Source organism: Manacus candei, unplaced genomic scaffold (assembly GCF_025592945.1).
Source record: "Manacus candei isolate 608988 ecotype Guabito, Panama unplaced genomic scaffold, ASM2559294v1 h1tg000106l, whole genome shotgun sequence".
Lineage (NCBI taxonomy): Eukaryota > Metazoa > Chordata > Aves > Passeriformes > Pipridae > Manacus > Manacus candei.
In genome coordinates, this window is record NW_026138154.1 from 1,104,263 (window position 1) to 1,126,884 (window position 22,622).

Here is a 22,622-nt window from a genome sequence, read left to right on the forward strand (position 1 = left end):
ACAGTGAGATGGGATATTGGGAAGGAATTCCTGGCTGGGAGGGTGAGGAGGCCCTGGCACAGGTTTTCCCAGAGAAACTGTGGCTTCCCCATCCCTGGAAGTGTCCAAGGCCAGGTTGGAGCAACCTGGGATAGTGGAAAGTGTCCCAGCCCATGGCAAGGGGTGGGACTGGATAATTTTTAAGGTCCTTCCAACCCAAGCCATTCTGGGATTCTACGATTTTTTTTTTTTCCCCAGATGAGCTTTTTATTAAAATTCCATGTTCACAAAGAGATTCCTCCTCCTCCCCAGAAACCAGGAGCTCAGCTGGGTTCTTCCTGGTGCTCAGCTAAAGCAGATGTTCAGACATAAAGCAGAGCTCATTGCTGAGCTGTGTGATGGAGTTCCTTCTCCTCAGCCTCCTTCCAAAGGTGAGGAATAACCTCCCATTTCTCTGCCTCGTGGCAGAAAAAGCACTTTGATGTAAATTTTCCTGCAGGAAAGATCTGGCAGAAACTTCCCTGCCTTCGGTTTTTCAGGCTGCAATTTGCCTCCTGCAGACAGGTTGCCTTGATCAAATAATGACAGGCTGTGTGAAAACCACATTTCTTCCCTCTGTGGGAAACCAGGCAGGCTCTGCTGGGAGCCCTGGTGGGCTGGAGGTGGATCCTGCACATGGAATGTCCCTGTGTGCCCGTGGGTTTTATGGTTTATCCTTAATGAGACAATCACAGGCTGCTTTTCCCCTGCCAGAGGGAAGGGGGAAAAGTTCTCCAGAATTATTCTCCAGCATAGATATTTAATCCCTTCATTTGCTTGTTTGGTGGCTCAGGGGTCACAGTGCCCGGTGGGAACCAACCTCAGAGTTCATTTCCTCCTGGGAGCAGCATTCCCACGGCTTAGCTTTATATCTGGCAGGAATGTTTGGACTGGAATTCTCCCAGACTGCTTTTCCTGGGTGCAAACCTGTTCCAGGCAGAACAACAGGTCACAAATTTGGCTGAAATAGCAGCGAAGAGGTTTCCAAATAAACCCACTCGTGAAGCACAGGAGGGACAGAGGGAGATGCTCCTCACCTTGATAAGATCAGGGAAGACCTGGAAACCCAGTCAGATTTTTGGGAAGCCCTCACTCCATAGTGTCCTTGCCATCAGCTCCTCCCAGAAGGAAGGTGGGCAAAGTCCACAAAAGCTCTGCCCAAAAATGCTTCCCACTGGTCAGACATGAATTCCTCCTTCCCTTCCTCATTCCTGTCAGGAACACACAGTCCAGGAGGCCACAGCCACCATCTCCATGCCCTTTTTTTCCAAGAGCCTGTCCAAAGACATGTTCCCAAGGACTCTGAGAGGTGCAAGGCTTCCACCCAAAGTGCCACCTCCACTCCTGCACCTCCATCCCTGCCCTAAGCAATGTCCTGATCCTGAGGTCTCTCCCAGGACACAGGACACGGCTCCAGCCCTCCCAGACATCCCCAAAACTGCTGGAACTGCCATCCTGGTGTGTTCTTTGTGCTGGGAGTGCAGGAGGAGGGTTGTGCGTGGGGCTCCATCTCGGGTTTCGTCGGGAGGCCGAGACTCCGTCAGGAAACTGTAAAAATAGGACAGGAAAACTCAAAAAAAAAAAAAAAAAAGAAGTTTCTCCCTTCACTATTTCCTTTGAATGTGTTTTTTCAGCACTTGGAATGTCTGGCCTTATATAAAAGTGCCCCAGCCAGCTTTTTCTTTTCTGCAAAAGTCCAAACAGTTAAACATGAGGAATGTGGCTGTGTTTGGATGAGGTAAGGAAATGACTAGGTGGAGAAAGTATTCCATGAGAAAGGAGCCCTTTAAGGAGACCCTCATGCTGTTCCCTCTGCAGCCCCCCCTCCCTCCCTCCCAGAGATGTCACGTATCAGCTCAGGCTGAGAGGCTGAGCAGGGATTTGGGAGCCCAGAGCCACGATCCCGGTTGGAAAATCTCCGTGTTCGCCCTAAAACAACGGCAGGGGTTGGAGCTGGGTCATTCCAGGGGTGTCTGGCTGGTGGCTTTTGGGATGCTGTTCCCCTGTGTGCTGTCCCATATGTTTGTGGAGCACCAGGACAAGGAGGGAATGGATTCCCACTGCCAGAGGGGAGGTTTGGATGAGATATTGGGAAGAAATCCTTCCCTGGGAGGGTGGGGAGGCCCTGGCATGGGTTGGGCAGAGAAGCTGTGGCTGCCCCATCCCTGGAAGTGTCCAAGGCCAGGTTGGAGCCATCTGGGATAGTGGGAGGTGTCCCTGCCCATGGCAGGGGGTGGCACTGGATGAATTTTAAGATCCCTTCCAACCCAAACCACTCTGTGATCCCATGGTCTCTCCAGGAGCAGGGCATCCATCGCTCCATTAAACATTTAATTTTAAGCTCCCAGCTGTCCCAGCAGGTCCTGGAGGGCACTCACAGTCTTCTCCAGGGAACATTCCCATCCAGAGTTGGTGTGGGAACGTTTTGGGTAGAAGTTGCTCACGGCCCCAAGGTTGCCAGAGCTCCAGGAGGGTTTGGACAGGGTGGGATTGTTGGGGTGTCCTGATGATCCCTGAGGGTCCCTTCCCGCTCAAGATATTCCAGGATTCTACAGAAATCCTGCTGCATTGTTGCTGTGGATGTTTCTGTGTTCGTAGGGGACAAATGAAGCTCCAACTCCTTAAATAAAGAGGGGCAGGGGGTGGAGAAGAACAAAGGAAAACCCTGGGGAACATGTCCAGAACTCATGGATAACACTCTGAGGGACAGGGGGGGATTGTTGGGGTGTCCTGGGCAGGGCCAGGAACTGGTCTGGATGATCCTTGGGGGGTCCTTCCCACTTTTTGGGAAATGATTCCATGATTTTATCCATGATTCCAAGTTTGCACACTCATGCCTTGCTCCAAAAGCCCAGGGGGTCACAGACAGGAAGGATTTGGGGGATCAAACCTCCAGTTGATGGAGAGCAACAAAATACACCCTGGGCTGGACCTTCACTGCCCTTTCTCTCCTTGTTCCAGTTGCTGGAACTTTCAGATCCCAGTGGGGCCTCCTGCCAAGGCCTGGGGCATGTGTTGAGGTGCCCTCATGCCAGTGAGTCCAGAGATGCCCAGGGAGGACTCACAGGCATCCTTTTGTCCTCAGTGTTTTGAATAAAAAGCCCCCAGTGAAGGCATTGTTTGTTGGGAGAAGGGATTGGATTTTCAGCAAAGCAAAATCTCCTCTCTGTTTGTTTATTTTGGAAGGAAGGAATTCACCCGGCCCCAGGGCCTGTCCCAGGAGGGAATTCCAGCCAAATGGTGCCAGAGGAACCCAGGCTGGAAGAGGGGTGGGAGCAGCTCTTCAGTTCCTTCACCTTCCCTTGGGATCTGCTCACACCCTGGGAGGGGGGGGTTGTGTTTTAAATAACAAAGAAAGTCGTGCAATTATTCCTGCTTTTGCATCTTCGGGGATCGGAATTCCCACGTGGGAGACTGGGAATCCCGGAACATTCCCAGCTGGAAGGGACTCACAGGGACCACAGAGTGCAACTCAAATGCAGGAGGTCTGTCCCTGTCAGGCCTCCTCCTCCTCTGAGCATGTCTGGCTGAGGGGTTGAGTGGGTACAACTCGTTGTAGCCCCGACGTGGCTCTACAGGGGTGGGGAGGGCAGAGCAAAGAGTCCCATTTCTTGAGCAAAGAGCCCCATTTCATAGAATCATGGAATCAGTTGGGTTGGAAGGGACCTCTGAGATCATCCAGTCCAGCCCTTGATCCAACCCCGCTGTGGTTCCCAGCCCATGGCACTGATGCCACATCCAGTCTGTCCTTAAAAACCTCCAGGGATGGAGAATCCACCCCTTCCCTGGGCAGCCCATTCCAATGGCTGAGCACCCTCTCTGCAAAGAAATTCTTCCTGATATCCAACCTAAACCTCCCCTGGCACAGCTCCAGACCCAGCTCTCTTGTCTTGCTGATGGTTGCCTGGGAAAAGAGACCAACCCCCCCCGGCTCCCCCCTCCTGTCAGGGAGTTGCAGAGAGTGATGAGGTCTCCCCTGAGCCTCCTCTTCTCCAGGCTGAACAGCCCCAGCTCCCTCAGCCTCTCCTCACAGCACTTGTGCTCCAGTCCCTTCCCCAGCCTCGTTGCTCTCCTCTGGACCTGCTCCAGCCCCTCCATGTCCTTCCTGAGCTGAGGGCCCAGAACTGGACACAGCACTCCAGGGGTGGCCTCACCAGTGCTGAGTCCAGGGCAAGAATCACTTCCTTGGACCTGTTGGCCACCCTGTTCCTGAGCCAGGCCAGGATCCATTGGCCTTCTTGTCCCCCTGGGCACACTCTGGCTCCTGTTCAGCTCCCTGTCCATCCCCACTCCCAGCTCCCTTCCTGCCTGGCTCGTGGTTCAGCTCTGATTCCACGGTGCCTTCTGCAATTCGAGCAAGGAGACACAGGGAGTAACCCCAGAGTAACCCCAGAATAACCCCGGAGTAACCCCGGAGTAACCCCAGCGATAAGGAATTTACAGATGGAACGTGTCGAGCGTGGGTTTAGCTGGGAATTAATATGGCAACAGGATCAAGTGCCTGGATATGAGGCTGCTGATGGATGTTGGGAGAGGAGCCGAGGGCTGTCCCCCGCTGGATGTTCGCTCTTGGCCGGGTCCTTTTGGGTGGTGGAGTCAGGGGGGTTGTTTTTAGGCAGCCAAACCCACCTTGCCACGGTTGAAACTTCCCAAAAATCCAGCCTGATCCGGTATTTCTTGCAATCTCTGTCCCAAGAACTTCACCTGGAGGTGGGAAGGTGGAACTCATCCCTGTCCCACCACTGGGCTCTTCTTGTTGTAAAGCTGAGCAAGCTTGGAAGAGGAAGCAGAAATCCCAATTTTTCAGCACCTCACCTCTGCTTTTCCAGGGAAAAACCAGGACTTCTGAAGGACAACTTACCCTGCACTGAGGTTCCTGGAAGATGAGATCCCGTAACACGGGCTGGAAAAGGGCTTTAGACATCTCCTAAGTGTCCGTATTTCCTTAATAAAATTTGATTGGTGCCTCATTAAAAATTTAATAATTTGCCCGTTCGAATTAGCAACAGATGGGAGCTGGAAGGCAGCCAGGCTTCCTGGCCTCCAGACTGCAATTTCCTTGGCTTCATTCCCCTCCAAAGGAGTAATCTACATAGGAAAATCTATTTTTGTCAAGTGCTTGTTTCAAAGGGGGTGTTCTCCTCACAATTGTGCTTTCATTAGGATCCATCTCCAGGAATTCTTGCTGCGGTGCTTCCGTCTCCAGAGGAGGTGGGAGGTGCAAGTCCACCCCCTTTCCTGCATTGGTTTGGGGTTATACATTTATTAATCTGACTTTCTGAGTCCCTTTGAGGAGCGTCTTCTTCTGCTGCTTTCGGTATCTTGATAAAATTTGAGTCAAAAAAACCCAATATATGGTGATTTGGTAACTCACCTTTGCAAACGTGGCTCGTGGTTCTGTTCAGGCTGCCAAAAAAAAAAGGGCTTTTTTTTATGAGATCCCATCACCTTTACACCTATTTCACTTCAAAATCAGTGCTTTCTTTTCCCCTCAAATCCTTCCTGCTGTTGGTCTCGGTGACACCCACAGACCAAACTTCTCGTTTCACTTTTATCAGAGTTAATTTTCAAGCCTGACTGTGCTCCCAACTGCTCGAGAAACACAAATCAGAGGGAGCATTAAGCTGGAAATAAGCAATTATTTTGCTAATTGGTCCTTTCCCAGGATTTCTTGTGTGTTTTCCAGGTGGGACAATTCTAGCCCAGGTTAAACTCTTCCCCTTTGCCTGTGGGTGCCTCTGGCTCGTTGTTCAGGTATAACCACCCCCCCCCCCACACGACTTTTTGGTCGCTTCACACATCAAATCCAAATATTTCACTGCAAAGACAGCTGGGGGTTAATCCTGGAGCTGATGCAGGAGTTGGGTTCACAGGCAATCACTAATTACTGGACTCTCCAACCTCGAAATTCCCTCAGCAAATCTCAGCCAGACCAGCAGTTAACTTCCTTAGACAGTTCATGTGGAATTTTCTGGGTTAAAGGTCTTTTTTTTCCAGCCACAGATCAAACACTTACACGAAATCACCTATTCCCAGCAGAAGGGAAAACCTTATTATTTCAGAATTTAGTTTCCTGCTGTGCCAATATCCCTAATCGAGGGTCAAACCCAACATTCCTCAGTGCAAGCAAAGCCCTTCAAAAATCCTTTTTTTTTTTTTTTGGTTTTAAGGGATGGGAGGATCCTGGTTGGGAATGGGAAACACCAGTTGCTTCTGCAGCATCTGGGGTTTTAAAGTTCAAACTGCCAGGGGATCTTTTAAGAGTTAAATTGAAGGAATTAATCATGACCTAGAATGGTTTGGGTTGGAAGGACCTTAAAGAAGGTCCTTAAGGAAGGCAGGGACACCTTCCACTAGACCAGGTTGCTCCAAGCTGGCCTTGGACACTTCCAGGGGTGGATCTTTGCTCCTAAATAAAATAAAATCTGATTGCTTTGCTTCACAGAACAGGTGAAACTGCAGCCCTGAAACCACCTCTTCTTATTTCGAGTTCATTTTAGAGCCAGCACAGGCCTGAAATTTCTCTTCTTTTCATCACTGCAGGGCTTTATTTTTATTTTTCCCCCTCAGAACTTGTCAATTTGCACCCGAAGGGCCGAGGAATCCTCGTGTTCCTGTCGGGATCTAACCCCTGGATGTGGTTTTTTTTTTTCCCCTCCCTTTTCCCAGATTATCGGACCGGGCCGTGCTTCAGCCAAGTGAACAACCAGATGTGCCAGGGCCAGCTCAGTGGCATCGTCTGCACCAAGACCATGTGCTGTGCCACCATCGGCCGGGCCTGGGGACACCCCTGTGAGATGTGTCCTGCCCAGCCCCATCCCTGCCGCCGGGGCTTCATCCCGAATATCCGCACCGGGGCCTGCCAAGGTCGGTGCCAACGGGGATGTGCCCGGGCTGGGATAAGGGAGGGAGGAGGAGGAGGGTGTGCCAAGGGAGCCAAAGGAGGGAATGCAGAGGATAGGGCAGCAAAATAGGGGACACGGAGAATAGGAGATGAAAACAGAGCTCAAAAACGGGGAACACGGAGAACAGGGCCCCAAAACAATGAATAGAGGGAACAGGGAGCAAAACAGAGCCCTAAAACAGGGGACATGGAGAACAGGGCCCCAAAACAAAGAATACAGGGAACAGGGCCCCAAAACAAAGAATAGAGGGAACAGGGCCCCAAAACAGAGCCCTAAAACAGGGAACATGGAGAACAGGGCCCCAAAATAGGGAACATGGAGAACAGGGCCCCAAAACAGAGCCCTAAAAAAGGGAACATGGAGAACAGGACACACAGAGAACAGGGGCCCAAAACACAGAATAGAGGGAACAGGGCCCCAAAACAGAGCCCTAAAACAGGGAACATGGAGAACAGAGCCCCAAAACAGAGCCCTAAAACAGGGAACACGGAGAACAGGGCCCCAAAACAGGGAACACAGAGAACACAAGAGAACAGGGCCCCAAAACAAAGAATACAGGGAACAGGGCCTCAAAACAGAGCCCTAAAAAAGGGAACATGGAGAACAGGACACAAGAACAGAGCCTTAAAACAGGGAACATGGAGAACAGGGCCCCAAAACAGGAAACACAGAGAACACAAGAGAACAGGGCCCCAAAACAGGAAACACAGAGAACACAAGAGAACAGGGCCCCAAAACAGGAAACACAGAGAACACAAGAGAACAGGGCCCCAAAATAAAGAATACAGGGAATAGGGCCTCAAAACAGGGAACACAGAGAACAGGGCCCCAAAACAGAACACAGAGAACAGGGCCCCAAAAGAGCCCTAAAACAGGGAACAAAGAGAAGAGCCTCAAAACAGAGCCCTAAAACAGTTAACACAGAGAACAGAGCCCCAAAACAGAGAACTCTCCGTGTGACTCCCACAATCTGTCGTCGTGTCTCCCAGAGCAGCACCACGGACCTCCCATCTCCCATGGGATCATCCAGGATCATTTTAGCTCAGAGATTCTGGCCACAGTGCAGTTCTCAAACCTCCTCCACCCCACGAGAGGTGGTGAATTGAGGCTGGTGTTTCTCCAGGTTCAAAATTAAACCCCAGCCTTCCCTGAGGAACGAACCGTGGGGGGACAGACACACGGGCGTTTGCTTTGGAAAGCATTCCCAGACTTTTGCCTCCCTCCTGCTCGTGTGGATGAGCCAGGAATACCATTCAGGGCCATTTCCTGTCCTTCACTTTATCTCTGGTGCAGTCTGAGGGGGTTTATGAAACGTGATCTTGGAGCAAAGCTCTCCTCCCACGTGGATCCGTGGGATGGCCACTCTTCCTCACGTCCCTGCTCTTCTTCCCACAGATGTGGATGAGTGCCAAGCCATCCCTGGCCTCTGCCAAGGTGGGAATTGCATCAACACCGTGGGTTCCTACGAGTGCAAGTGCCCTGCAGGACACAAGCAGAGCGAGACCAGCCACAGGTGTGAAGGTAAGGAAGGCTCAGACCTGCAGGATGCTCAGATTCCCAACATCCTGAGAGCACAAGGGGGTGGAAATCTCGGGGGTCTCTCTGCTCACAGGGCACTTCCAAATAAAGATGGGAGAGATCTCCCATGCCAGGCTTCATCCTGCCTCCCAAACAGGAGGAAGTGCCAAAAAATGACTTTTTAATCTGTTTACTTGGTTCCCGGAGCCCCAAGGCAAGGAAAGGAGGAGAAGGGCTTGCCTGATCTTCTCTTAAACCAGAAAGAAGGGGGTTGGATTTTTCAGGCAGGTGTTTTCTGAAGGATATTTTCATGGCAGCACAGACTGACTGGACAGAAGGGATCTCTGGAAGGTTTTAGGTCTCTGCTTAGCTCAGGGATGCCTTCAAAGCTCAGTCTGATCAAGCTTTGAAAACTCAAAGCCTTTTCTTTTGAGGGTCTTCACATGAGGTGTGAGAATTTAACAATTTCCAGGCTGGTTGTGGTAGTTAAGGGAGAACTCTGGAAGTTTTCTGGGAGCTCCTGGAACTGCTCTTTGCTCCTGGGCTTGGGGTGAGTTGGTCCAGTGTATGCCTCAGATAAATTTGGGTCTCACCTAGACCAGGGCACACAGTTCTGTGGGAAAACATGGATGGAGCATGTTGGGATCGAGTCCCACCTTGCTGGATCCCTCAGGAGCTCCCCCTCCCTCTCATTCCTCTCCAAGGCTCTGCTGTAACCAAGACAAGGGGTGAGGAATGCACTGAAATCCAGACCTTCAACATGGAATTTGTGTGGCAAAGCTACACAGGGAGAGCACTTAGAGCATTCCTGACAGCATTCCTTGTCTCAGAGGGGTTTCTTCCAAGTCATTTTTTTCCAGGAAAGGAGCATCACTGCTCCCAGGGGATTGTTCCCATACTCCCACTCTCCTGTAATCCAGGCATTTTCCTTGCTAGGATAATTCTAGCAGTCTCTAGTGCCTGCAGAAGTTGTGGTTGCCCCATCCCTGGAAGTGTCCAAGGCCAGGTTGGAGCAACCTGGGCTAATGGAAGGTGTCCCTGCCCGTGGCAGGGGGTGGAACTGGGTGATCTTTAGGGTTTCTCCCAACCCAAACCAGTCTGTGATTCCAGGATTCTGTGACCTGAGTTCAGCCCCTCAGAAAATCTTTTCCCAAAGTGGAACACCAAGCTCCAGAGGTCAATCCTTGGACTGGGGAGGATGGACCTTCTTTTATCTCCAGAAGACATCTGTGCCTGTGGATCTTCCCTGGCAGGATGCCACGAGACTTTCCCTAAAATTCCAACAGCAAGGGGGGTTTCTTGCAGTGCTCTGACATTCCAGGACCTGAAACCAGGAGGGTCCAGCCCAGCCTTTTGATCCATGTCTGGGGTGAAGGACCCCAATCCGAGGGTGTCTTGTGGAATTTCTCTGCCCTGCCCTGGAACTGTGGGCAACAAAAACTTGTTCTTGTCCTTGCTCTGCCTCACCCACGCTGGCTGGGGAGCAGGCAGGGAGCATCTGCAATCAGTTTAGCTGGAATCTTTTGAGATTAAAACCAATCCATTGTCTGGGTCTGTCGTCCAGATGCTGAGGGGCCCCCAGCGCCTGCCAAAGCAGCACCATGTGGCCATAAACAGCTGCCTTTCACTCTCCTTCCTGCATGGCCATAAAAAGAGACATCTCCAGCATCCACAGGGTTCTGTTCCATCACTTATCTTGCCTTGGTTGCTAAGGAGACCACGGAAAGAGGAGGCTTTGCTTGGGTGGGATCGAGGGATCTGGGAGTCCTTCTGTGGGAACGACACAAACAGGAGGGATGCTCTAAAGGGATGGGGTTGGGGTTGCTTGGGAGGGCTTGTTTCCCACATGGGAATCACCAGCATGTCCCATCAGGATGATCACAGAACTGTGGGATCACCTTTGCTGGGGCATCACTGCTCCCCTCTAGGAATGTGCCCCGTGATTCCCTAAAAGGATGTGAATAAGGGAATACAGAGGCAGCATCGTGTCTGCTGCTCACACTTGATAAATTCAGGAAGATCTGAGCCCCTCTCAGAGTTTGCTGAGTGCTTTGGTACCTCAGGGAGTCGAGAATCAAAGCTGAGGATCCAATTTGAGGGTCCCAGTTCCCGACCTGCTGCCAAAAATCTCCATCCACGGCCCCTCCTCCCTGAGCCAAGGCTGAGAACCAAAATAACAACCACAGGCAGACAGGGACAGATTTATTCTTCACCCAGGTGTGCTCCAGGCCTAAAATCTCCATGCTGGAGCAGTTCCCTTGTTGAGTCCCTGTGTTAATTTTAGAGCTGGTGAAAGGAGGGAGTTTTCCATGTGCACCAAGCCCTTCTTGCTTTAGGAAGAGGAGATGCTTCCCTCTTGCTTTCAGGTTTCCTCATCCAAGCCCCACCATCCAGGAAATACTAAAACTAGATGGTAAATTCTTCCCTGATTCCCAGGAGTTTGTGTTTTGTGCTCAGGAAGGTTCCTCCTGAGGGGGGGTGAAGTCAGCAGATGGGATTGTGCTGGAGCCAAAGGTCAGAGCCCGGTGTCACCAGGGCTGCTGATTAATGATGTCTCCCTAATTAACAGCAGCAGCATGTGCCACTAATCTCCTCGGGGCTGTTTGTTGGTGGGAACAGGCAGGAGGAGAGATAATGTTGGTGCTTTCCCATCAGTGATACTTATCTCTTAACACAAAAGGCACCTGGAGTTGGGGGCTCTGCTTTCAGTCCCTGCATCCCTGAAGAATAAAGATGCTTTCCTTGTGTGGAATAAAGATCTTCCAGGCTGATAGTGGAGGAGGCCCTGAGCTCCCAGGAGGCTGCAGCTGGATTTTTGGGCCTGGATTTTGGTCAACTCCAGAAAGAAAACGAGGTTCCTTTTTTTTTTTCTCTCTGCTTGGATTTGGACCTGAATATCCTCCAAGTTCAGGGTTGCTCAGTTCCAGGCTTGTTTCTGCAGCTCACCCCTGACAAATGTGACACTGCTGTGATTCCTTTTGTTCCTTGTATTCCCAGGGAACTGGAGGGATCAGGAATTCCTGAGCTTGGGGCTGTGCAATGTCTAAGGAGAACTTGCTGGCACAAGAGTTTCTGAGGGATATGAGCAGCCTGTGAATCATGGAATTCATGGGGGTGAATTTGGGGTGGATTTAGGGTGGGGAGGGGCTGCTCCCTAAAGTAAGGCTTTTAAACCATAGCACCAAAAATTGGGTTTATATTGTCCAAAAAGATCAGCAAGGAGGGCAGAAGTTGCCAGCTTAGGGCTGAATCAATAGATCCTATGCCTGGCTGATAGGGAAAAAAAGGGGAAAAAAGCAGGATTTGTGGAGGTTTGTAGGGGAATGAGAAATGGGGGAGCCTGGAGAGAGGCTCGTGGTTTTATCCAGCTGAGTAAAATCGTTGAGGAGGATGCAAGAAAACCCTCCTGGTGCAAAATGGAGAGAGGAAGACATCAAAGCTGAGCTCAGGCCCATCCTCCTGATGCAAAGCCCTCGATCCATAAATCACAGGGAAGTGGGGGGTTGTTAGGACCAGTGACATTTTTAAATTATCCTGGAAAAGCGGCCGTAAAAACTGCACCGAAGGGAACGGCTCCGTGGTGTGCAGTTAAGGGGTGGAATCACTGGCTGAACAAAGCTCTTCCTGCCACAATTCCAGTGTTCCTCTGCCAAGAATTTTAACTTTCTAATGGCCCTTCCTGTGCTGGATGACAAAATGCCAGGCCAGCTCTGCTATCAGTGAGGCAAGGCCAGGATGCTTCCAAAGGGAATGTCTCACGTCTTGAATTGTTCCAGGGTGATGACATACCAAAAAAAACCCAGGGAGAAACACCAGGAAAGGGAGAGGAAGGCTCTGTAAACCGTGTGCAACAAGCTCTGTTCAAATCCCTCCAGCAGAAGTCCTTTTTGACCACTCTTGGCCTCTCCAGGAGGTTTTGCCGGGGCAGAACGAAGCCTTTAATTACAAATATCACCAATTTTCGCTCACCCCTTTCTATTTAGATGTTACTTATGTCCCTCTTTTGTCACCAAGGGCACAAAATCTCATGTTTTCTGACGAACACAAGGCTCTATTTTTCACTCTGTCCAATCTCATCCCTGTTTCTGCACAGGGGAGAGGGATCTTTTCCACGAGCTCGGCTGGAACTCGAGAGCCGCTTTATTAGCCCCGTTTTCAACCTTCCTGCAAAACCCCTACAGAAGAGCTCATTGTTTTGGCCCCATTAAAAGCTCATTTCCACGGATTTGGGGTGGTTTGGAGGGTTCCATTCCTCTCCTCTGTGGTTTCTTTGTGCTTTCTGGGAGGGGAGGTCTCAGAGTCCCGTGAGTTGCCGTCGAGGCCTGACCTCTTTGCTACGTGACACGGGGATGTTTTCTCCATCAAGACCTGGGGTTTTTTTTTTTTTAGCAGATGGAGAAGTTGGGGTTTCAACATGTCTGTGGGCACCGTGTTGGATGGGCTTTGCAGCCTCCAGCTCCTTCTGGAGCTCTGTAGCCTTTGGCTCCCAGCGTTTGCAGCCGTAAGGATCAGGCTCCCACTCCAAGCCAGAGGTGGAGAGCAGATCCAAAATCAACGTTTGCCTTGAATCCTGCCATTGTCTGCACAGCAGACCAGGCAGAATGTTGCTTTAATTTTTAACAGAGGGCTGGAAAAGTGGTGGAGGAGCCAGGCTGGAGCTGGAAGGATTCCCTGCCCAGCGCCGGGTGTTAATGGGAGGTGGATGTACCCGTGTCGGGCTCTCCCTGGCTCAATGAATCCAAACCACTTCACAAAGGGAAAACCAAGAAGGCAAAAAAATGTGTGGTGGGGGAAGAACTGAAAGAACAACAAAGCCCAGAGCTCAGGTTCTCAAAGCACAGGATGTGCAAGGCTTGAGAAATGGCCTCTTTTCCTGCTCCTTGGGTTGCTGCTCTGGGCCGGGCTGGGATTTTCAGGGGGGAAAAAAAATTGCAGTTGGATTTAACCTCTTGAATTCACTGTTTTTCCTTAAGAATGGAGTGGATTTGCTGCCCACACACCCCTTTGGATGACTGGCTGTGTTGTAGGTATCGATCTGGCCCCCAGCCCTCTGATGCAACAACTTTCCCAGTGCTACAAACAGGAGTATTAAACTGGTTTTTTCACTAATAGTACAACCAGCTTCTGCTCCACAAAGCTCTTTTCCTTCCAGTGCTCTGTGAATTGTAACCCAAGGCAGGGCTGTAATTAAATGACAGGGCAGGCTGGAGTGATAAAATCTCCTTTTCACTGCAGGGGCCCAGGTGGGGGAAGTGATTTCTGTCCTTTTGCTTTGCTGCCTTGGGAGGTTTCGAGTCCTTTCTGTCTGTCCCGGGGGCTCTGAGCATCAAAGAGCCAGAGGAGCATGGGAAAGGCTCAGGGGACATCTCAGGTGGTGGCTGAAGGCAGAATTTTAGTCCTAAAAAGCCAAGCAGGGAAGTGTCTTCCTGTTTTTAGTAGAATAGAATCATAGAATCACAAAAGAGAACCACAGAATGGTGGAATCATGGAATGGGTTGGCTTGGAAAGGACCTTAAATATTGTCAGATTCCACCCCCTGCCATGGGCAGGGACACCTCCCACTATCCTAGGTTTCTCCAACCTGGCCTTGGACACTTCCAGGGATCCAGGGGCAGCCACAGCTTCTCTGGGAATTCCATCCCAGCCCCTTCCCACACTCCCAGGGAGAAATTCCTTCCCAGTATCCCACCTAACCCTGCCTCTGGCAGTTTGAAACCATTCCCCCCCTTGTGCTGTCACAACAGCTGCTGCTAAAAAGTGCAGGAACTTCAGGAAGAGCTGATTGTGCCTGGAAATGGGAATAACAACCAACATCAGCTCAGCTATAGAGAATCCCAGACTGGTTTGGGATGGTTTGGGATGGGAGGGACCTTAAAGCTCATCCAGTTCCACCCCCTGCCATGGGCAGGGACATTTCCCAGTGGAGCAGGGGGAGATCAGAGCAGGATTAAACATCCCCTGCCTCTCTCCCTCCCACCTTCAGGGCTGCACTGGCACCTGCAGCCACTGCAGGGCACTGTGGGATCGCGATTCCCTTCCCAACTCCAGCATTCCTCACTTTCCCACCGGACAAGGACCCGAGTCACCGCCCCTCGGGGTCACCCACGTTATTTTCCCTACGGAATTTTACTGCTCCTTTCTCGTATCCATCCTCACACCCAGGAGTTCTGGCTCCCAGGTGACCCTTTCCCAGAAAATCTGCCGGATGAGCTCTTCCAAAAATCCCCTCCATCCCCCTCCCACACGAGGGGTCTTTGCTGTTGTGTCTTTTTTTTTTTTTGGCAGATTTTCTTTGCAGATTAGTCTTTTATTTTTAGTTTAGTCTTTTTTTTTTTTTGCAGATTAGTCTTTTTTTTTTTAGATTAATTTTTTTTTGATTAGTCTTTTTTTTTAGATTTTTTTTTTTGCACATTACTCTGTTTTTTTAGGATTAGCCTTTTTTTTTTTGCAAATTAGACTTTTTTTTATTAGGTTTTTTTTTTTAGATTAGTCTCTTTTTTTTTTTTTTTTGCAGATTAGTCTTTTTTTTTTCTGCAGGTTAGTCTTTGCCCTGCAGCACCTCCAGCTCCACATGTGTTAATGCCATCAGGCCGCTCTTCCCAGTGGAAAAAATTCCCTCCAAGGACCAAACTCTGACCAGTTCCTTCCTGCCAGCCCCAGGCAGCAGAGAAAAAGCCCCTTATCCATTCACAACAGCACCACAGGTTTTAGGATGTCATAAATAATGTTGTTTAACAGAAATAATTCATTTTACCAATGGGTTTGAGGAGGGTTTTTTTGCCACTGTAAAAACCATCAGGTGAAATATTCCTTCTGTCTTTTACCACCAACCAACTGCTTGGGGGGGTTTAATTAATTAATTAGAGGTTGAATCTGATTCCAGCTCGGTTCCTGAAACACATTTCAGTTGCCAATTAAAAAAAAAATCATAAAATCATTGAATCATTAAGGAAAAAGAAACCCTTATTGAGGCCAACCAAAGATGGCCCAAGCTCCAACTCTTGCTTCCAGACAATCCTTGGAGCCAAGTGCCCCCCAGGCCTTGAGCATTTAATTATATTGATCAAAAATTGAAATGAAACCCTCGGTGTGGGAGAGTCCTGTGGAGACTCCATGAAACCCTCAGTGTGGGAGAGACTCCAAGAGACTCCATGAAACCCTGTCTTGTGGAGACTCCATGAACCCCTCAGTGTGGGAGATTCCTGTGGATACTCCATGAAACCCTTGGGGTGGGAGAGTCTTGGAGACTCCATGAACCCCTCAGTGTGAGAGAGTCTCCATGAGATTCCATGAAACCTTTGGTGTGGGAGAGTCTTGTGGAGACTCCATGAAACCCTGAGTCTTGTGGAGAGTCCATGAAACCCTCAGAGTGGGAGAGACTCCATGAGACTTCATGGATCCCTCAGTGTGGGAGAGTCCTGTGGATACTCCATGAACCCCTCAGTGTGGGACAGACTCCATGAACCCCTTGGTGTGGGACAGACTCCATGAACCCCTCGGTGTGGGAGAGTGTCCATGAACCCCTCAGTGTGGGAGAGTGTCCATGAACCCCTCAGTGTGGGACAGACTCCATGAACCCCTCAGTGTGGGAGAGTGTCCATGAACCCCTCAGTGTGGGAGAGTGTCCATGAGCCCCTTGGTGTGGGAGAGTGTCCATGAACCCCTCGGTGTGGGAGAGTGTCCATGAACCCCTCAGTGTGGGAGGGTCTCCATGAACCCCTCAGTGTGGGACAGACTCCATCAACCCCTCAGTGTGGGAGAGTGTCCATCAACCCCTCAGTGTGGGAGCCTCTTGTTGCCCGTAGCAGCCCAGCGATGACCTGGAGCATCCCACGACCACCCCTAACCCCGCTCCTGCCCCTCTTCGAGCCGGATCCGGGCGGGACAGGAGACTCTCCGAAGGCCAACCCCGCCCTGGGTGTGTTCTCTTGCAGACGTGGACGAGTGCGGGGCCATCTCCGGCGCGTGCGACGGCGGCGAGTGCACCAACACCGCGGGCAGCTACGTGTGCACCTGCCCCCGGGGCTTCATGACCAGCCCTGATGGATCCCGCTGCATTGGTGAGACCCTAAACCACAGCCCGGCCCCACGGGTCGTGCTCTGGAACCCACACTCCCCCAGGAGCCCCCCCCAGACCCCTCACGGGGTTTGGGTTCTGGGGCCATCCCGAATTCCCGCCGGTGATGGGGGTGGAACGTGGGCGTGCGCAGGGAGTCAAACCTGCAGGGCACTGGGAGGGGCTGGGAGGGGACTGGGGAGCAGTGGGGGTAGCCTGGGAGGGACTGGGAATGGGTTGGGGAGGATTGGGATGGACTGGGAATGGATTGCAGAGCACTGATGGTAGACTGGGAGGCACTGGGAGGGACCGGGAATGGACTGGGGAGGATTGGGATGGACTGGGAGGCACTGGGAGGGGAGTAGGGGGCACTGGGAGGGACTGAGAATGGACTGGGGAGGATTGGGATGGACTGGGAGTGGATTGCAGAGCACTGATGGTAGACTGGGAGGCACTGGGAGGGACCGGGAATGGACTGGGGAGGATTGGGATGGACTGGGAGGCACTGGGAGGGACTGAGAATGGACTGGGGAGGATTGGGATGGACTGGGAGGCACTGGGAGGGGAGTGCAGCTCCCAGCTTGCAGGAGGATCCCAGATATCCCTCCTTTTCCTCCTGCATGGAGCATTATCCAGGGAGTGACCCCCCAGTACTCCCAGTACAAACTGTGGGCACGGGGTGTGGGTGGGTGGCCTTCCCAATCCAAGGGAAGGCTTGGGATCCTTCCCAGTGGTGGGAACAACCCCCCAGCTGCCCATTCACCCACTTGCTCTGCAGAGGTGAAAGGGGGAAAGTTTTTCCCTCCAAGTGTTTATGAACTGGTGCAAATAAACAGGGAATTTTCTCACCTCCTCCTCCTCCCTGCCCATAAATCCTAATTTTCCCAAGCTAAGGATCCACAGGGCTCCTTTGGCTCCATCTCCCTAAATTCAGCCTTTTGGAGGGGGTTGCTTTGCCCTGAGCTGGTTTTTTGGGAGAGGAAGAGGAGCTTTCCAAGGACAGGAATCCCAGACACCCATCCCTGCCCCGGTGCTGGGGTCACTGGGATGTGCTGGGAGCTCTCCCACAGCATCCAAGCCTGGCACCAGCACAATTCCCAGTTTTCCATGGAAATCTCAGCCTTGTGGTGCCACGAGCAGCTCGGTGGGGTTGGTCTGTGCTGCTCCACCAGCTGATCCCTCTCCCAGTTCGGCTCAAAGTGGCCAAATTTCAAAGCTTCTTCCCCAAACTGGCCCTGACTCCAGGAAAGCTGAGCTTTCCTGCCCCCAGCCTAAAGCCTGGAGCGAATCTTCCACGTTGAACAGCTCGAAATTCCTTTCCAAAGGCTTGTAAATATTTGATGGGCCGTCTCTCCTCCTGCCAGACAACAGTTCCTGTGATAAATAGATCAGTTTGGTGTTTGCTTGCTCTCAGCAGGGGCACTTGCTTGAGTCAGAATGAATCCCAGGATGTTTTCACCCAGTTCAGAAAGTTCACTTGCCTCCAGAAAGACCAGGACTGGGAGGATTTTGGGAGGAGGGACTGGCACAGAAAAGGCAAAGGTCGTTGTTGCTGCGATGCAAAATGTCAGGTAGAGCTGGAAATCCTGGGAATTAACAGAGCAGGGGAAAAAAAAAAGAAAAAAAAAGAAAAATCAGCTCCAGCTTCTTTTCTATCCACGGAACCTGGAGCAAAATTAGACATGTTCTAATCCCACAAAGAGAAACGTTGTTGTCAAGTGTGAGTAAGAAGCAAAGCACGAGTTCCTCTCGGTTGGGAATCCGGTGGATTTTTAACGAGGACAAAATTCTTCTTCTCATCCCTCTTTCCCAGTCCCTGCCACGAGCCCGGAGGGAGAAGCGTGATGGATGAGTCACATGGACTTTTCCTTGAGACCAGAGCTAAATAAAAAATTAGAAAGCCCACGTTTAAAAATAGCCCCCGAGCCGATTGAGCTGCAGTGGACCGGGAGTGGATCCGAACTCCCCACGTCATTTCCCCCTGAGCTCATTTTGGGCCAGGGCCGTGGTTTTTTTGGCCAAACTCACAGTTACTCCTGGGTGTCGTTGCCCTGGGAGCCAGATTTTTGCAAACTTTGCTTCCATGGCTGTGTTTTTGGTGGTTTTTTGGGGTTTTTTTTTGAGAGTTTACGGCGGCCATTTACGTCCCGTTGTGTGAAAACAAATCGAAGGAATGGCTGGGGAAAATTGGGAATTAATAACTAATTTATTAATTAGGGCCACTTATTTATAATGTTGGCCATTTGTTAATAATGGCCACTTTTCAAGGATGAACAGCATCAGGAGAGAGACAGGAGAGACTGTCACACTGGTACCTCTGAGATGTTTAGGTTGGAGGCGACCACAGTGTCTCTCTCTCTCTAAATATACATATATAAATATATATAGTATATAAAAATATATAAAATATAAAAATATATCATATATAAAAATATATAAAATATAAAATATATAAAAATATATAAAATATAAAATATATAATATATAAAATATATAAAATATAAAAATATATAATATATAAATATATAAAATAGAAAAACATATAATATATAAAATATATAATGTATATAAATATAAAATATATAAAAATATAAAAATATAAAAAATATAAAATATATAAAATATAAAAAATAAAAATATATAAATGCATATAAATATATAAAATATATAAAATAAAAATAAAAAATATAAATATATATATATATCTCTCAAAGGGCACCAGCACTGGCTATGTGGTGCCTTGGCACATTCCCCTCCCTTTTTAGTGATGCAAACACCTTTTTTTATTGCATTTGAATAATCTCCCGGAGTTTTTACAGCTGGAACAGCAAAACCTGGGGCTTGAGCTGATCCCCAACCTCATTAACTTCTCTCACTGCCCTGCCCAGTAAAACCCCCCCAGCAGCAAGGCTGGAGAAAGCCCGTCATGGTTTGAAATGAGCATTTATTGAACCCTTCAACCACCTGGGCTTGACACAAAGAGCCCAGTCCCACACGTGCTCAGAACAGTTTCATTCATTTCTGCCTGTAAAAGCCGGGCTGGGAGGGTTTTTTTAGGCAGCAGAAGGATCTGCTCCAGCAGCCTGGGAGGGTTTTTTTTGTTGCTACAATGAGTTTTCTCTTCAAGAACAGCTTCAAAGGAGGGAAAAAACAGCCTTTCAGATGCATTTGCAGACCTGCCCGTGGTGTTCCAGCCCTTGCAAACCACAACATTGCTTTTTTAGCTCTTTTTCTTTTTTTCCCCTGGTAGTGCAGCAAAGCTCGAGGAGATTTGGGGTTGGTTTCTCTCTCTTTGGGGCAGCACTGGCAGATTTACAGCCTCCAGTTCTGGGGAAGGCCAAGCTTTGCTTTAGCCTTGCAAAGTCCTGGGCTTGGGGAAGGTTTTGAGGGTGTCACTGAGGGCTTCACCTGCCTGGAGAGTTTTGTCCACTTGGGTCGTTTGTCCAGGAGAGGAAAGAGCAAGGGGAGGAAGGAAATATGAGGCTCATGGAATGGTGGAATGGCTGGGGCTGGAAGAGACCTTAAAGCCCATCCAGTCTCATCCCCCTGCCATGGGCAGGGACATTCCCACTATCCCAGGTTGCTCCAACCTGGCCTTGGACACTTCCAGGCATGTTTGGCTTTGGTCACTTGAGCTTCTCAATTTCTGCTCCTGACGAGACACAAAGGGAGGGAAACACCCTTAAATTCCTCTTCCTTAATTCCTGGGAAGCGGCACCAGAACTTTCCCATTCCCTCCCTCTCTCCCTGCCCCTGCCCCAGCTCCATTCCTTAGGATTTAAAGTGCAGGAATCCCCTGCAGGTGCAGGACAAAGCTCAGACACCTCGTGCAGACCACATGGAATGGGAAGAGAGGGTGTGGAATGGGAAGTTAGGGATAAACCACACTGGATAACCTCCCATCCTGCTCCTCCTGGCCACCAGGACACACTCCCCGTGGCCCAGCTGGACTGCAAACCCTGCGAGATCCCAGTGGAAGGTCCCAAAACTCCATCTCCTGCCTCGTAAACCCTCCCCAGCCTTTCTGACCCAGACCTGGGGCTCCGTCCCCCACCTCCGGGCACTCTCTAATCCCACTTGGAATTGCCCCTCCCGTCTCCCTGCAGCATTTTCTGCTTTCCTGAGGGGTTTTGTGGAAACCCGTTCCCGAAGCAGCTCCGGAGGAGGAGGAGGAGGAGGAGGAAGGAGGGCAGGACAAGCTGTTCTCCCACCTCCAGCGTGTGGGTGGCCCTGGAGGAGATCACAGAGGGACTGCAGGGACACAACTCTTCCCACCCACCCCTCTCCCTGCCCGAGGCAGCTGCAGATGAGTTTTTAATTAGCTCTGACCTTCATTTCGGAGCGGGATTGTTGCAAACCGCGGCAGAGCAGCTGAGTTTAATAACCGGGGGCCAGACGGAACAAGGGCTGGAGCGTTTCCCCCCGTGTCACACAAACTGCTGTGCCCCCTCCCCGCCTTGTCACACTTGTCAGCACTTTGTCTGGCCGTGGGGAAGGAGCCTGAGCTCTCCAAGCCTTCCCTGCTCGCAGCCTGGCTGTCACCCTGCCTGCCAGCCTTGGGGACATCCAGCAGGGACGAAAGGAGCTGGGTGGGGGTCTCTGAGGCCCCCCCGAAGGGTTTGTTTATTCCAAACTACCCCCCTCGGGTCTAGGAGTTCGTTTAAGCTCAGCCCTGAGCCCTCACAAGGATGATTCCCATCGGGGGTCGAGGGGTGGCTTTTCCAAGTGGTCCCAAAATCCTGCCCTGGGTTGGTCAGAGAGGAGCTGTTTTTGGGAGTCAGAGGGGGGCTACGGAGAATCATGGAGTGGTTTGGGGTGAAAGGGACCTTAAAGCTCAACCAGTCCCATCCCCTGGGCTTTCACTAGCCCAGGTTGCTCCAGCCTGGCCTTGGACACTTTCCAGGGATGGGGCAGCCACAGCGTCTCTGGGAATTCCATCCCAGCCCCTCCCCACCCTGCCAGGGAGGAATTTCTCCCGAATACCCCACCTAACCCTGCCCTCTGGCAGTGGGAAGCCATTCCCCACTTGTCCTGCCCCTCCACTTCTGCTGGATTACTGAAAATTCCCCAAACCAAGTAACCCCAACCTGCTCCCTGTGTGGAAACACAGCCCTGCCACCCCCCAGCACCTGCTGGAACCTGCAGAGACGTGGGCAGTGCTCTTGCTTCACCAGAGATCAAGGCTTTGGGATGACCCAGGTGACTTGTGCTTCCCATCCTTAGGATTAGGAGCCAATCCAGTGTTGTTGCATCAACCCCCCTCTCTCAAATTTCCCTCCTCCAGGTGTGGTTTTGGTGGATAAAGTTTCCAAGGAGGGACCAGTTCCTGCCGAGGGGTGGGAGGGCTGTGCCTGAGGAAAGAGCTGCTGGTTTAGTCCCCCTGGCTTTCTATGGGGTCAGTGTCCTCTGCGGGGCTCTGGGATGGGACCACAGCCCACGGATCCGACAGCTCCAGGCAATTCATCTCCATTAGAGCCCAGGCTGATGTCAGCCCAGAGCCACAGCTGACACAGCAGAGGAGACTTTCTCCCTCATTAATCTCCTGGAGATGAGGGAGTGGAAGGTTCCAGGTTTTTCCTGGAGCTCTTGGTGCCAGGTGGAGCCTGCCAGACGTGTGAAAGACCCTCAGTCTGCTGGGCCTGGTCCAGAAGCCACACACACCCCACCCCGGTGCCAGGCTCGGTGTCTGTGGCTTTGACCACCATCCAGGGCTCCTTCTCCTCCCAGCTCAGTCCAGCCTGTGGGAATCAGCCCATGGCCTGAAACAGGAACAGGCTGGGCCGGAGGGATGTGGGATTGGGAACAGCTCCAGTCCCAGGAGATGCTGGGACCGCTGGGTGCTGGCAGGGAAAGCTTCCCCACGGGAAACCTGGGATGTGGGACAGTTCTGGGAAGGTCCTTGCTTGGACCTGAGGTTTGCAGGACATGCTGGACAGTGGTGGCAGCGCTGAGGGTCACTGGGAGGGTTGGACCTGGTCCCTCAGCCTCAGAGTGGGGTGGGAAATGTCCAACCACCTTGGTCTGGCGGTTCCCAGGGAAAACCAGGAGCAGGACTGTGCAGCAGGAGGCAGTGCTGGGTTGTTTTTATGGTAGAGAAATGGTTTGGGTGGCAGGAGTCAGGGGAA

General features: G+C 51.1%; 1 protein-coding gene across 1 annotated transcript in view; it reads left to right on the top strand.

Annotated features, from left to right (window-relative positions):
• LOC127461445 (fibrillin-2-like) overlaps positions 1-22,622 on the top strand; it is a 108,843-nt gene that overhangs the window by 28,942 nt on the left and 57,279 nt on the right. Inside the window, exons 6-8 of the mRNA XM_051769264.1 lie at positions 6,688-6,885; positions 8,319-8,444; positions 16,376-16,501. Of these exons, the coding sequence (XP_051625224.1) occupies positions 6,688-6,885; positions 8,319-8,444; positions 16,376-16,501 (450 nt within the window). The remainder of the gene's footprint in view (positions 1-6,687; positions 6,886-8,318; positions 8,445-16,375; positions 16,502-22,622) is intronic.